Source organism: Manis pentadactyla, chromosome 2 (assembly GCF_030020395.1).
Source record: "Manis pentadactyla isolate mManPen7 chromosome 2, mManPen7.hap1, whole genome shotgun sequence".
Taxonomy (NCBI): Eukaryota; Metazoa; Chordata; class Mammalia; order Pholidota; family Manidae; genus Manis; species Manis pentadactyla.
The window spans coordinates 214,909,692-214,924,323 of record NC_080020.1 but is presented as its reverse complement, the minus strand read 5'-3'; the positions used below and the strand labels follow the sequence as shown (position 1 = coordinate 214,924,323).

At 48.0% G+C, this 14,632-nt stretch overlaps 2 protein-coding genes across 2 annotated transcripts in view; one reads left to right on the top strand and one right to left on the bottom strand.

The window, feature by feature from the left end:
• Positions 1-3,789: 3,789 nt before the first annotated feature.
• On the top strand, positions 3,790-12,382 carry TCF23 (transcription factor 23). The gene is made up of 3 exons (XM_036903468.2): positions 3,790-5,301; positions 6,038-6,280; positions 8,005-12,382. Exons 1-3 carry the CDS (start codon positions 5,110-5,112, stop codon positions 8,179-8,181), a joined length of 612 nt encoding a protein of 203 aa, XP_036759363.2. The 5' UTR covers positions 3,790-5,109; the 3' UTR covers positions 8,182-12,382.
• Positions 12,383-12,405: 23 nt separating this feature from the next.
• SLC5A6 (solute carrier family 5 member 6) overlaps positions 12,406-14,632 on the bottom strand; it is a 40,372-nt gene continuing 38,145 nt past the window's right edge. The window contains exons 15-16 of the mRNA XM_057497337.1: positions 13,139-13,254; positions 12,406-12,731 (exon numbers count right to left, since the gene is read on the bottom strand). Of these exons, the coding sequence (XP_057353320.1) occupies positions 12,579-12,731; positions 13,139-13,254 (269 nt within the window). The 3' untranslated portion in view covers positions 12,406-12,578. The remainder of the gene's footprint in view (positions 12,732-13,138; positions 13,255-14,632) is intronic.

Here is a 14,632-nt window from a genome sequence, read left to right as displayed (position 1 = left end):
AAGCCTTGATATATTAAGATCAATTTGGCTTTCAGCTCTGCCTCTCCTCCCTAAAAGATACCGAGAGCATTTGCGAAATGTTACCCTGCTGGAGGAGCCAGGCCTCTATTCCCTCACTCGATTAAGGCCCACCTTTCTGAAATAAATAGAAAGGGAGGAGATGTTGGGAGCCACACAAAGACAACAAGATGGCCACAGTTCATGAGGTTCCTGCTTCACTTCCTGGAGATTAGCTGCGAGCCCGCGCGCGCCAACAAGAAAGCCCGCGCGCGCCAAGAGATACTCTTCTCCCCCTCCTTCCCCATTATCATATGCCCATCAGAATGTAACTCGCTGCGCCATCCCTGCTGTGCAGCCAATCCCCTGCTTACAAGTATCCTATGGCCCACTCTGCCCCTGAACATTAGTATATATGTACCCCCGTCTTACAATAAAATTTGAAGGCTTGATCAGAACATTGTCTTGCCTTCGCTCTTCTCTCGCCCCCATTTTCTTTCAGGTCGGATCTCCCTCGTCCCCACAAATAACTAGGTCCCGCTGGACGGGACATAAACTGGATTATTGAACAGAATGTATGTGAGCTCTTAGAAAGGAAACGGATAAGCACAATAGCCACAATGGGTTGTAGAGAACATACAGCCATCTGGAAGTGGCATATATGCTGTTCAGGGAAGGTAGTTGTATCTGGGCTTTCACTTTCCAGGATAAGAAATATGCTTTTGACCATGTCAATTAGTACACAACAACCTGAGGTCATGCCAGAAAGCCAATTTATAAATTTACCCTGGAAAAGTAGCTCACACAGACAGGAAATAATTAGTATGCTCTCTTTCTATAGTCTAGCTCTTTGGAAAGTCAACATGTAAATAGAATCAATATCATTGATTTCCCATGAGAAATCATAGCTGCAGAGATGGACTTATTGCTTTCAAGATCATCAGTATTCTCAACTTATGTACCCAGACCTGCTTGGGAGGCAGAAAGATGGTTGATGCATGGTCTCAGAACACGGAAGTTGGGCAAATTAACAAACTGATTGTTTAATAACACCCAACTAAGAGAGTTAGTTTTGTTCATCTCAATAGAAATACTCAAAGGCTTTTGGGAAAGCTCTGTCTTTTCTGAAGAGTGGTGGGATGAGTATTACCAGATTTGTCGGTGCAACTCTCCTTTTCTTATTCTTCCAAAGTTGATTGACGCATTCTCTCAAACTAGCTACTTGCTAGATGGGAATTAAAATTTGCACATCTGTGCTCTGACCCACTGTGAGTGGCTTTTGCAGTTCAGCAATGCAATGTACCTTCTCCCCAAGTGCTAACAGGTACCTAAAAAAATCTTTAAGTATGTATCACATAACTTTTTCCACATTACTCTTATTTCCTACTTTGTAAATGAGTTTTTCCAGCCTTGGCATTATGATAATCTCCATGTACTTTGATTTCATCAAGACTTGGACAGAGCGTTGTGGTGGGAAACAGTGAGCTGGTTGATTAAACCACTATTGCTTTTTTGCCTTTTATCTCTTTTTGTTCTTTGAAGTATACAAATAATACACAGATAAATTCTATTGTACAATATCCAAACAATACAAAAGTATGCCAAGTAAAATTTAAAAGTTGGCTTCGACATGCTTCCATTTTCACTCTCGGATGTCCACTATTTGTCCTCTACTTTTGGATCTATCTACTATCTTGAGTTTATTAATTATAATTCAGTACCTCTGCTTTTGTATACCTATTTAATCTCCATCAGTTTCAGAAAGGGGTATGTTAAAATCAACTCTTAATTATTGGTTTATCTATTTCTTCCCGCATTTCTATCAGTTGTTGCTTAATGTAGTTTTGAGGCTGTACTTTTGTAAAAAATTTGGTTGTCTTCTTGTTCTATTTTCCTCTTATCATTTAACAAAACAATAAACTTTAAACAAACCAACTAAGCTTTCTTCTTGAGAAGTTGGGAAATGAACATTAGGACAAAAATTAAAGAAGTGAGAAGGAAGAAAATGAAAATGTAACTTAAAAACTAATGAAATGGAGGCTTAAAAAACATAGGTTCACACTCATTAGGATGGCAATTGTAGAACCAAACCAAAACAGAAAATAACAAGTGTTGCTGAGGATGTAGAGAAATTGGAGCCCTTGTGCTGGTCATGTAAAATGGTGCAGCTACTGTGCAAAACAGTTCCTCAACAAATAAAACATTAAAAATTAAACAAATTAAAAATTAGAATTGCCATATGACCGAGCAATTTCACTTTTGGGTATATACTCAAAAGAATTGAAAGCAGAGTCTCAGAGAAATATATGTATTCCAAAGTTCATAGCAGCATTATTCACAAAAGCCAAAAGATGGAAACAACCCAGATATCCATTGACAGATGACTGGATAAACAAAATGTGTTATCTACATACCGTGGAATATTATTCAGCCTTTAAAAGGAAGGAGATTCTGACACATGCTGCAACATGGACGACCCTCATGGACATGTTAAGTGAAATAAGCTGATCACAAATGGACCAATACGGTATGATTCTACTCATATGAAATACTTAAAATAATCAAATTCACAAAAACAGGAAGTTCAGTGATGGTTCTGGGGGTAAGAGGAAGGGTGAGTTACTGTTTAGTGAGTATAGAATTGCAGTTTTGCAAGATGAAAAAATATACTGTGGATGGATGGGGGTGGCGTTTGCACAGCAGGGTGAATGTAATTAATGCCACTGAAACATTTACTTAAAAATGGTTAAAATGGCACATTTTATGACATAGCAGCTTGCTGCCCCCAGCAGGTGATCTGAGAGATCCCAGGAGGAAGCTACGGTGTCTTTCATAACCTAGTTTCAGAAGTAACGCACAGGCACTTCTGCCACATTCTACTGTTAAAACAAGTCCCTAAGCCCTGCCCACACTCATAGGAGGGGGTTAGCCTCCACCTTTTAGAGAGGTGTATCAAAGAATTTGTATGTATTTTTAAATCACCACACATACTAGCCAAAGACTAAACATTAAACACTTCGGAGTGGTTACCTATAATAGGAAGAATAATGGGGATGGGATAAAGGGAACAAATGGAAGGAGGGAAGGAAGGGAGGGAGGGAGGTGGTGGGGGAATGGGGGAGGCTAACAAGAGGCCCTGTGTGAACCACAGACAACAGTGTGCCATGAATTTAGGAGTATTTTTAATTCTCTGCATCTGAAGTAAACACACACACACACACACACACACACACTTGCCATGCAACTTTTCAGGTTTGTTCTATACACTGGCATAAGCACATAAACCTTAGCACTTGCAGCTTTTTCTTTTTTAGTGGTTTTGATCCTGGCTGGGATCTTATACATATTGATCTAAACTAGGCATTTTTTTTTTGAGAAGTGTCTCTGCCCATTTCTTAATCGGGTTATTTGCTTTTTGGGTGTTGAGGTGTGTGAGCTCTTTAAATATTTTGAATGTTAACCCCTTATCGGTATATCATTTACAAATATATTCTCCCATACTGTAGGATGCCTTTTTGTTCTACTGATGGTGTCCTTTGCTGTACAGAAGTTTTTAGTTTGATGTAGTCACATTTGTTCATTTTTGCTTTTGTTAAACTAGGCTTTTTCACTTAAGTGTGCATCTTGGAACATTTTACCATGTCACCACACAGAACCTGTCTTATTCTTTTATTACTGTGCATCATTCCATAGTCCGGATATACCAAAATCTATTCATCACTTCCTTACTGATGGACATCTGGGCTGTTTTTGTCTTCTTTTTTCCTTTCTCTCTGGTTGGCTAGGTGTCTCTCACTGTCTGTACATCCACCTTTGTTTCTCTGTCCTCTCTGTACTTTCCCATTTCCTATTTTGTCTCCCCTGGAGTTCAAGACTGGGGGACAAGGACACGTAAAATGGATTCTGCTACAAGCAGAGGTTGAAACTCAAGGGCAGGCAGGGGCTACTATGGCAGACTTGCTCTTCCGTCACCCTGCCTCCACCTACCAGTGTGTGGAGGATATGATGCAACTCAGCAAACATCCTGGTCCTTGCCTTCAAAGACCTCACGTCTAGCATGGAGGCAGACATGTGAGTAACTCAGCCAAAGCAGAACAGCACAGGGTCAGGGGCAGCCTTCCAAGTCCAACTAACTGCTGGGTTTTCATTCCACCCCCATCACTTACTTGATGTTTGACATTGGGCAAGTTATTTTATCTCCAGATACCTCAGTTTTCCCATCTGTAAAATGAGGACATAAGAGTCTCTTTTTTCTTATAAGGTTGTTTTGAGAAATAATACCTATCAGGTTCTTAGCACAGTGCCTGGCACATAGTGCTCCAAGAACACTGAACCACCAGGAAACTAGCAGGTGTGGTCATGCATCAACGGGAGTACCAATCCAATTAAATCCATGTCTCCTTGGGGAGAGATGGGCTCTGGGCTCCATGGGGTTTAAAGAAATCCTCACAAATGAAGGGCATCACCTGAAGGGTGGACAGCCATTTCCCCGGCAGAGCTGGAAGAAGGTATTCAGGGGGCTGGAAAGGTACAAGTATAAGCACTGGGTGGGAAATAGGTGGTGTGTTTGGGGGATGTGGCACCCTGTGACTGCAAGGTCACACTCACTGGCAAGGGGAGGAAAGGTCCTTTCAAGGATGTGTGCAGGCATGCCGGCACAGAGAAGAGGTTCAGGGCCCTTGTATGGACTTGAGCCCCACAGCAGAAGTTGCAGGTCTATCACAGGACCACTGTCAGGGTCGGGCAAGGCTCCAGGAAAGAAGATCCCGTCCCATCCTCCTGCCTTCTTCATCAGGGGCCTCCTGCCAGGGCTTGGCCACTCCCAGTATCCAGAACCGCCCACCCCCCCGCCACCCCCAACTGATTAGGAGGCAGGCAGGAGACTCTTTGCGGGGGCTGTGCCGGTGGGCGGTTTTCCCAGAACAAGGAGCAAAGCAGGACTGAGCTGGCGCCAGCTCCCTCAGATATGGACACTGCTGGCTGGTTGGCCAGCCTGCCCCAGCCAGCTTGAGCCAAGGGCTCCCTCAGACTCTGTGCTCCTGCCCTGGGGACTGTGGCACCACACCCCAGGCGTGGGGCGTGTTGCAGAGACAGGCCAGAGGGAGACAAGCCATGCCCGGAGTGGGGCAGAACCTGGCGAGGGCCAAGCTGCGGTTGCTAGCAGGCGGCGGCGACGGGAAGAGGAGCCGCCTGAGCAGGACAAGGCAGGCCACATGGGAAGAGATGAGCTGGAGCAACCAAAGGCGGAGCAGAGCTACCCCTGGCCCCAGCGGGGCCGGGGCCGGAAGCCCGGCCCGTGGCAGGGTAAGGAACACTGGGCCTGCAGGGGCTGCTCGGGGAGGCACGGGGTAGAGGAGCTGAGATGTCACCTCTGGTGGCTGAGCCTCAGTATTACCGCCCTGCCGAGAGAGGGACCCTCGCCCCTTCGACTCCAAGTCTCCATGATTGGGTGGCTGGGATGAGTTAGAGCTGGCCTTAACTAGAGCGTGGCTCAGAGAGCTGGCCCAACTCACTTCTGAGGAAACGGAGGCACTGAGGTGTGATGTGAATTTCCCAAGGTCCCAGGGCAGCTGGCAGCAGCAGGGCCAGGACTTCAGCCTGTGTGTTTTGACCCCCTGTATGGTGTCCTTTCCTCTTTACTGCAGCTGCCTCCTCATTCAGGACGTGGCGGGGCCAAGGGTCAGCCGTACAGAGCAGGCTCCCGCTCTGCGCTGCTGTGGCCCCAGGGCACCCTGATAAGCAGGATTCGTACTGTGGTGTGGACAGAGCAAGGGCTCAGAGGAGGCACAGTGCAGGGTTAGAAAGAGTAAAGGACTCTCACCTTCTGACCAGGCCATCCTGCTGCCGGCAGGGCCTTCTCTTCAGTTCCCCAGCTGTAAAACAGGGCAGTGCTGAGAGCAGCCAGAGAATGTGTGAGGCCATTTGGTCTCTGCTGCTCAGTGCGCGATGACCGGCAGGAGACCTCACTCTAGAAAGCTCTTAGAGGCCAAAGGCTGACGGGGTTTTGGCCAGCCCGGCTCACCTGCGGTCCTCCGTGCAGAGTGAGGCCAGTCCTGAGAACGCCGCGCGCGAGCGGAGCCGCGTGAGGACCCTGCGCCAGGCCTTCCTGGCCCTGCAGGCTGCTCTGCCTGCCGTGCCGCCCGACACCAAGCTCTCCAAGTTGGACGTGCTGGTGCTGGCCACTAGCTACATAGCCCACCTCACCCGCACGCTTGGCCACGAACTGCCTGGCCCTGCCCGGCCACCTTTCCTGCGTGGACTTCGCTACTTGCACCCTCTCAAGGTAGGCCATGGGCCCAGCGCCTCGGAGCAGGGGAAGTGGATGGAGGAATTCCGTCAGGGCAGGGCAGGCCCCCTGCCCTGACAGAGCTGACACTGGGATGGTCTCAGACGGGGAGGAGCTAAGGCTGGCTCTTGGGGCTGGGCTGACCCTGGGTTTCTCGTGGGTCTGGTGGGGGTGGTGATTGGAAATCACTTCATGAGAATGTGTTTCCTCCGAGAGGAGGGAACTTCACAGAGGCCCCAAGACTCTGGGGTGCCCAGTGGCAGGGAGGGTAGAGGAGCAAGTTCTAGGGCTGGGACCTGGGAAAGGAAACTGCACTCAGAAGGGACTAGGTTCCAGGGGGCAACACCTTCTCAGACAATGTCTTGGCGTCCTCTAGACTTCAGCCTAAGAAAGCATCACTCTAGAAGCAAACAAGGGCAGGGGGTTGAGGGGGTGGAGCAACAGTAGAGGGAGAGGGGAGGCGTCAGTGGGGAGGGAGGGCTTCTTGCAGGCACCACTTACCAGACCACCACCTATGTTTCCTGAACCTCAACTCTAGTACATGTGAACGGGAAGATAATAGGAGCCTTCTCTTCTGAGGCATGAAGTGAGATCGTGAATGAAAAGTAAAATTTGCCATAATCATCACTGCAAAAATAGCTAACATTATTTGAGTACTAAACTTATGCCAGGAGCTGGGCTAAGTATTTAGTGCACTTTTATCTTTTACTCCACACAAGAACCGAATGAGGATTACTTTACAGATGAGAAAGCAAAGCTCAGAGAGAGTAAGTGATTAAATGAGGTTTGGACCCAATAGTGTCTGACTTCAGACCCCACTCTTGCAGCCACCAAGCAGACCCAGGCCACGGCACTGTAGGTTGCTGGCTGCAGAATGTAACTGTGTTGTGGAAGAAGGGTCATCTTGGCCTTCTGAGGATAACATTGTAATAGGGTCAACTTTATTTTTATGGAGAATACTTTTCACCATCTCTCTCCCCTAAATATCAGGTTCTGAAATGTCTTGAAACTTGAGATTTTTTTTCTTTCATGCAAATATAGCTAAAATGCAAGAATTTGAGATAAAATAGGGGCAGCTCTGAAATGCTGACAGTGGCATCTGGGGTGGCACAGCAATTTCCTTAGCTGCAAAACTGTGGTCAAGGTAAGGCCCTTGCATGTAGGAAGTGATGGTAAATATGCTGGAGAATGAGGGCCAGGTGAGGTCTAAGCCTCCAACAGCTTGGTACCATGGGGTAGTTAGCTAGGAGCCGTGCCCCTTGGCCACAGGGGCAGGGGCTGTCAAGAAGAAGGCATTTTCTGGGACTGTCCATGCTTCTGTTGGAAAGATAGACAATCCCCAGCTTAGAGGGAGTGGGCAGCACTGCCATCTGGGGCCAAAGGCACTTGAGCCAGGAGCTGGACAAGAGGGGGTCAGGACTTGTTTGATGTCAGGAACCTCCCCACTGCACAGCCCCCTGGCTGCTGCCAGCTTTGCCATCCACCTCCATCCTCACTGTGGGGGCTCCTCTCAGGGTCCATGGTTCCTCACGTCTGCCAAGCTCAGATAGAAAGGAGAATGTGTGGGGCCGTAAGTGGTCTGAGCCTGAGACCACTATCAGAGCAGGTAGGATAGGAAAGGACCTCAGGAAACGGGTGGTGAAGGCCAGGTTTTGGGTGCCAAGAACTATGAGGGGCTGCAGTAGTGAGCATTACTCACTTCCCATCCCCGTGTCTTACAGAAGTGGCCAATGCGATCTCGTCTCTATGCCGGAGGCCTGGGCTCTGGTCTGGACTCCGCCACAGCCACCACCTCAGGCCAAAGAATGAAGGAGGCAGAGGCTGGGCCCCGAGTCTCTGGAGACGCCGATGCTCTCCTTCCCACCAGGCCACCCTCATCAGCTTTTGATGACAAATGACCCTCACAATTGCCCGTTCGTCCTAGACTGCAGCTCAAGCTTAGGGACCTGGATGCTCCCCAGGCCCTGCCTGTCTTCTCTCGGACTCACCCATCCAATCTGACACGGGCTCCAACACGCAGACCAGACAAAGCGGTGGGTACCTTGGTGATACAGAGTCCTCAGGAGCTCCTGGGAGCAAATCTTCATCCCTGCACCCAGGGGCTGACACCCTGGTGGCTCTTCTGTGGCCGCTACAAGAGGAAGGGGTTTGATAAAGTTGGAAGCTGGGTTAGGGCTCTGCCCCTTGCTTTTTTCCCCTAAGGTTCCAGCAAACATTGCTGCACAGGTGGGGCCTAGGGTAGCAGCCACCACGGGTGCTGATGGGAAAGGTAAAGGCCAGACAGGCCTCAGCAGCTGTGAGTGTGAACCGAGCTGGGTGGGGTCACATAGGCAGAGGGGAGACTGAGAAAGGGAACATGCTTTGTTACTGTGCCACAAGATGCTTCCCCAAAGACAAGGAGGAATTTAGGATTCTTGTCTTTGCACTACGGTCTTCCCAGCTGCCCCTCATCACCACATTTCTCTCTCTGGGTCCAGCAATCCTCCACTCTTTTCTTGAAATGAGTTATATTTACAGGTTAAGCCATAAAGCTTACATTGCTTACATGCCAGCTTCCAGAGAAACTTTCAGAGAGTCCCAGCTGCTTAGTTTGAGATGTTCTTATCCCAGAGGCAGGTCTACCTGAACTGAACCAGACAGCACCTTAAGGCCTTGCATATAAAGGATATTGATAGACCCTATTAGATCCTTGAAGGACTGTAGAAGGAGAATGTATATCTTTTTCAGGAGATGATAATTAGTCTTTTCTTTCCATTATGTTAGAAACCTAACCTCCAGGAAAAACAAGATAGGCCTGGGTTCTGTGGGTTCCTTGTATGATTTTAGCCTACGGCCTTACTGGCTCTGCAATTATTTCTACAATCTGTCTACAAATGAGCTCCTAGGGCCAGCTCCTTCCCACAGGCACAGGCCTCCCAGGTGCTCCCTAAGTCCTGCCATGGGGGTGCCAGAAACCTGATAGAGTTTTGGTGGAATCTATCTATGAAGAAATCATTTGAGGAATAATTAGGTATAGATTCTCTGCACCTACTGAAGTAATTTTCCAGATCAGATTTAGCTTCAAACCAAGCTCTTGAAGTCCAGACAGATAAGAAACCATCTTTTTGTTAAACTTCAGGGTCTGAGAGCAGAAGGGAATGGGCCAGGCTCCCTACAGTCCCAACAGGGGTAGCCTTAGAGCCATCATTGCTGTCATGAAAATAAATGAGGTTCTGGGCAGGCTGTGAGTGCCTGGGGGTCCGGTTCCTCCACAGGGGTGTCCAAGGAAGCAAGAAGAGGGGGCTAAGGGGGTGACTCAGCAAGCTGGGGTGGAGGCACAGAACGTCCCAGTCATGGCTGCATGCATGGACGTGGGAGAGCAGCTGGACTGTGGCTGGGAGCCATGGGGAGAAGGCCTCAGCCAAGGCCGAACTCATAAATCTACCAAGTCTGTGCTGAGGGGCCTGGAGAGTTTGTGCAGAGCTGCTCTGGGCAGCTGGATGGGGCCAGGCAGGGGCAGAGACCAGGTGTGGGTGGCCATGTGCACAGTGTTCTTCACAAGACCATAAAAGTCCAGCTGGAATGTTCTATTTTTAAAGCCAAATAGCAGTGTATTCCAGGATGAGTTCAATGGTGGTAGGAAGAGGAGCAGATAATTTCCTCCCGAGCTGGTGGGACACTATCTTTTTCTACAGCTGGAACTGGGAAATCTGGCTTTGGGTATGCACTGGGGATTCCCCATAGCATGGGGCTTCTCCGGATAACCGAGGAGACTTTGATTTGGAGCCTGCCCCACCCCACCCTCAGACTGCAGCCTTTTTCTAGCCTTTTAATATAGGCCAACCCCACAGGGCTAGCCACTTTATGCCAGTAGAGGAGACAAGGGGGGCGAAAGTAGAATGAAGCTGGTAGAGAGCTGGGGAAGGACAAGTACCATGACTATGAGTTTCTACAGCTGCCTCAGGCTCTGCCTAGGCAAAGCTATTTCCTTAGTGCCCAGGACAGGCCTGTGGGGTCCAGAACCTGTGATCCTGAAAACACCCAGAAAAGTCAGGCCAGGGAGCAAAGGGTTGAGAGAGGGCAGGTAGAGCCAAGCAAAGGCAGAGGAAATGTCAGGAGACTTGTAGCCACAAATGAACTAGAACCAGGAGTAATCCCTCTTTGCCTTCGCAACAGAGGAAGAAAAACACCTGCTCACTGGGAGATTTTTTTATTCTCACCAGGGCTAGGGGACATGGGGTGGATGAGAGCATTTGGACACAACTGAGATTCATGTCCAAAGACCGCTTTTGTTTCCTGGGAATAGGGGCTCCAAAAGGGTACAGGAGCACAGATGACAAAATGACACTAAGGTGCCTTCTGATGAGCAGCTGGATTGAAGGCAGAGGCTTAGATGGGCTGTGGGAGGAGCAGTACTGTTCAAGGGATATCTAAGTGATAAGGTGGAGACTGCAGATTTAGCAAATTGGGAACTAGAGTAATTAGAAATAGAAGATCTAGCCTTCTCCGGAAATTTCTCTTTTTACTCCTCTACCTAGGATGTCAGATGGCATTGCCCTCTCCCTTCTGTGGCACCAGCCCTAAACCCAGGTCCCCTGCAAGCCTGGTATTCTAGATCAGAGGTTGGGAAGCTGTGGCCAGTGAGCCAAATTCAGCACTCACGCCCTCACTATTTTTGAAAATAAATTTTTATCGGAATACAGTTGCACCCATTTGTTTACATATCACCTATGGCTGCTTTCCTGATACCACAGCTGAATAGAATAGCTGCAACAGACTGTAAAGCCTAAAATATTTACTATCTGGCCCTTTACATAAAGTTTGCTCTAGATCAGAAGTATTCAAAGTGTGGTCTCAGATGGAACTCAAGATCAAAAAAGTAAATGATCTGATTTAAAAGTGGGCAGAGGACCTAGTTAGACATTTTCCAAAGAAGACATTCAGATGGCCAACAGACACATGAAAAGATGCTCAACATCACTATTCATCAGGGAAATGCAAATTAAAACCACAATGAGGTATCACCTCACACCAGTCAGAATGGTTAGTATCAAAAAGACAAGAAATAACAAGTGTTGGGGAGGATGTGGAGGAAAGGGAGACCTCCTACATTGTTGTTGTTGTACAATGTAAATTGGTACAGCCACTGTGGAAAACAGTATGAAATTTCCTCAAAAAAAAAATTAAAAAACAGAAATACCATATCATCTAGCAATTCCACTTCTGGGTATTTATCCCCACCCCCCAAAAAAGGAAAAACTAATTTGAGAAAGGGAGGGAAGCAACCTAAGTGTCCATTGATAGATGAACGGATAAAGAGGATAGGGTATATATATACAATGGAATACTACTCAGCCATAAAAAAGAAGGAAATCCTGCCATTTGTGACAACCTGGATGGACCTAGGGGACATTATACTAAGTGAAATAAATCAGAGGAAGACAAATACTGTATGATTTCACTTATATGTAGTATCTAAAAAACAAAACAAATGAATGAACAAAACAGAAAACAGACTCATAGCTATAGAGAACCAACTGGTGGTTGCCAGAGGGGAGGGGAATGGGGAGATGGGCAAAATAGCTGAAGTGGATATAAAAAACTGTGTGATCTGGGAACTCTGTGAGTCCCTGAGACCCTTTCAGTGATTTAAGTGGCCAATACTATTTTTGTAATACAAGATCTGCTAGCATTTTTTCATTTATTCTCTTACAAGTGTAATGGAATTTTCCAGAAGCCATATGACATGTGATATTACAACTACAGAGAGAATGTATAAGCAGATAGGAGAATTCAGCTGTCTATTACAACAGACATTAAAGATGTTTGCAAAAATGTAAAACAATGTGACTCTTCTCACTAAATATTTTCCAATATGGAAAATAATTATTTTTCATAAAAACATAATATACATTCACATATAATGGGTTAATTAATCTTATTTTGAAATAAATATTTTAAAAATCCTACTTTAATTTCTAATATGTTTCAATTTTAGTTTCTAATTTATTTTAATTTCTAATATATTAAATATCAATAGAAATAATCCACATAAGCAAAAACTCTTCAAAGTTCTACTTTTTTAAGAACGTAAAGTTGTTCTGAGGCCAAAAATTTTACAATCTCTGCTGTAGACTAGGTTGGTGATGGTCAAGGAATGTTCCTACCTCACCCCCACGACCCTGTGTGTGACAGCTCTAACCCCCTGCCTAGGACAGACACAGTGACCAGGCCCAGGTCATCCAGGGACAAAGGGCTTGGGGTGAGGGGGCAGGCCTGGCAGCATGTGGACAGAGGCCTGGGCCCCGAGTCGGCATCACAGTGAGGTCTCCTGGACGATGAAGGTGGGGCTGCTCCCCTGGCAGGCTGCAGCTGCCTCAGGCACCACCATGGCTTCCTTGTCACTGCTGCCCCCCAGCATCCCGTTTCTCATCTTCTCAGGAAACGTGGTGGTGTCCACAGACAGCTCCTGGGGAACACAGAGCAAAGGGAGCTGGCGGGTTGAACAGCAGCCAAAGGGTGGTGAAGGGACTGTGCAGACAAGGTGAAAGGCCGGCTTTGATCCCGGCTAGAAGGCAGCTCGGCAGGGGGCAGGGAGGCAGGGAGCACAGCCTGGGGTGAGGGGCGGGTGGAGGCCAGCAGCCCTGAGCTTCTCTCTCTCCTGGCTGAGACCCCTCTGCCCACCAAGCCAGCACTGCCCGTGGGGAGGGGCTGGGCAGCTGCCGTGGGACGGTGCAGGCTCATGGCTGAGGCAGATTATCAGAGAAAGGGGTGCTGGGGGAGGAGAAAGGAAAGGGGTGGAGGGAACCTGGAAGGTCTGGCAGTAAGCAGCCTGGAGAGGGGAGAGGAGGGGCCATGTGGGCCAGGAGGCGCTACCTGGCTGTAGCTTTTGCAGTGAAGTCGCTTCTGCCAGGACAGGGGCAGGAGGGCACGGAGTCTGGGCAACACGGGGTAAATGGTCCGAGGGTTCAGGGTCCGGCCCCGCATTCCCCCTGAAGGCAAAGGGGCTTGAATCTCCTACCGGGGAAGCAGGGCACACCCAGCAAGCTGTCTGGTCTTGGGCCACAGAGCCCCCGACCCTGCCCACCTCCCAGAGCTCAGGCAAGAAGCCTGACTCTTATAGACACACTCAGGAGCCCGGAATTCCCTGAGCCCCAGACTCCGTATTTCCTGAGCACCCTCCCCAGCCCATCCTATTTCACTGTGCCCCATCTCACACCCCCTCAGCAGTGAGCAGACTGCCTGGTCCCCCCAACCCCTGCTGGACTCTTAACCAAGCCCAGATCAAGATCACCAGCCACTGTCAAGATATTAGTGGGGACAGAAGCAGGAACTAAGCACCAATGCCACTGAATAAATGGAGAAGTTATAAAGAGTCCGAGACAACAGGCTTTTTTAACCTGAAAAAATTATGAAAGATTATGATCCAGTAATCAAGAACAGAAACAATCCTCCACATTAAGGATGCTGCAAGGAGAAAAACAAGTTGAGTAAATCACCCTGGCCTAAATGACAACAGTTGTATCAAGACTTTGGTGGGTCAGAACCTCTAGGTTGGGTCCAATCTGGATAAAAATAGATCCTTTGCATACATCCCAGAAACCACAGCTAACTGCACAGTGGCTAGCAGAGCCCCGGGAACCCTGGAGTTCTAGTGAAAATACTGGTACACTCTCTGTAGAGATGACAGGGCTTGGGGAGGGAGCCAGACATAATTGATGCACTCGTGACAGATGACTATAAAACTGTCCAGATCTGATAGGCTCTGAGAAGAAGTGCAGTAGCATAAGCCAGAAATTGAAGCAAAGCTCAGCTATAGCTGCTGAGGCATGGGCATGTGCTAAACCAGCTGGGAAGGGCTACAGCTCATCACAAGAAGCCATTGGCCCTGACACTGGGAGGGCTGCCAGATGTGGGATGTGCCTGTCAGCAAAGCTCCTCTTCCTTCCCAACCAAGGCTGCTTCTGTGTGCCCTGCAAACACAGATGTAATACTAGCAAGCAAGTGAGGCTCTCTTTTGACCAGCCTCACCAGGTGTCTATTGGCAACAGGATGCCAGCACCATTATTTCCCTGGGAATAAGGGGCAGACCAGGACAGACCTATTTGCTTTTGACCCAGACAGGTGAATCCCTCATAAGTTACTATAAAATGAATTGTCTATTGTGCCTATCTTTCAAGATAGAACTGTATATGGAGAAAAATGGTGTTATCAAAAAATTATGAAATCCTAGGCTGCATTCTGGTCACTACAGGCCCCAGAGTGAACAGATTTTCATGGGGTTCTTGTTTGTGCTAACCATGGCGGGAGTTGAGGGAAAAGACTGGATCGCCCATTCTGAAAGTTAGTGTCCCTCTGTAGAAGAGATCT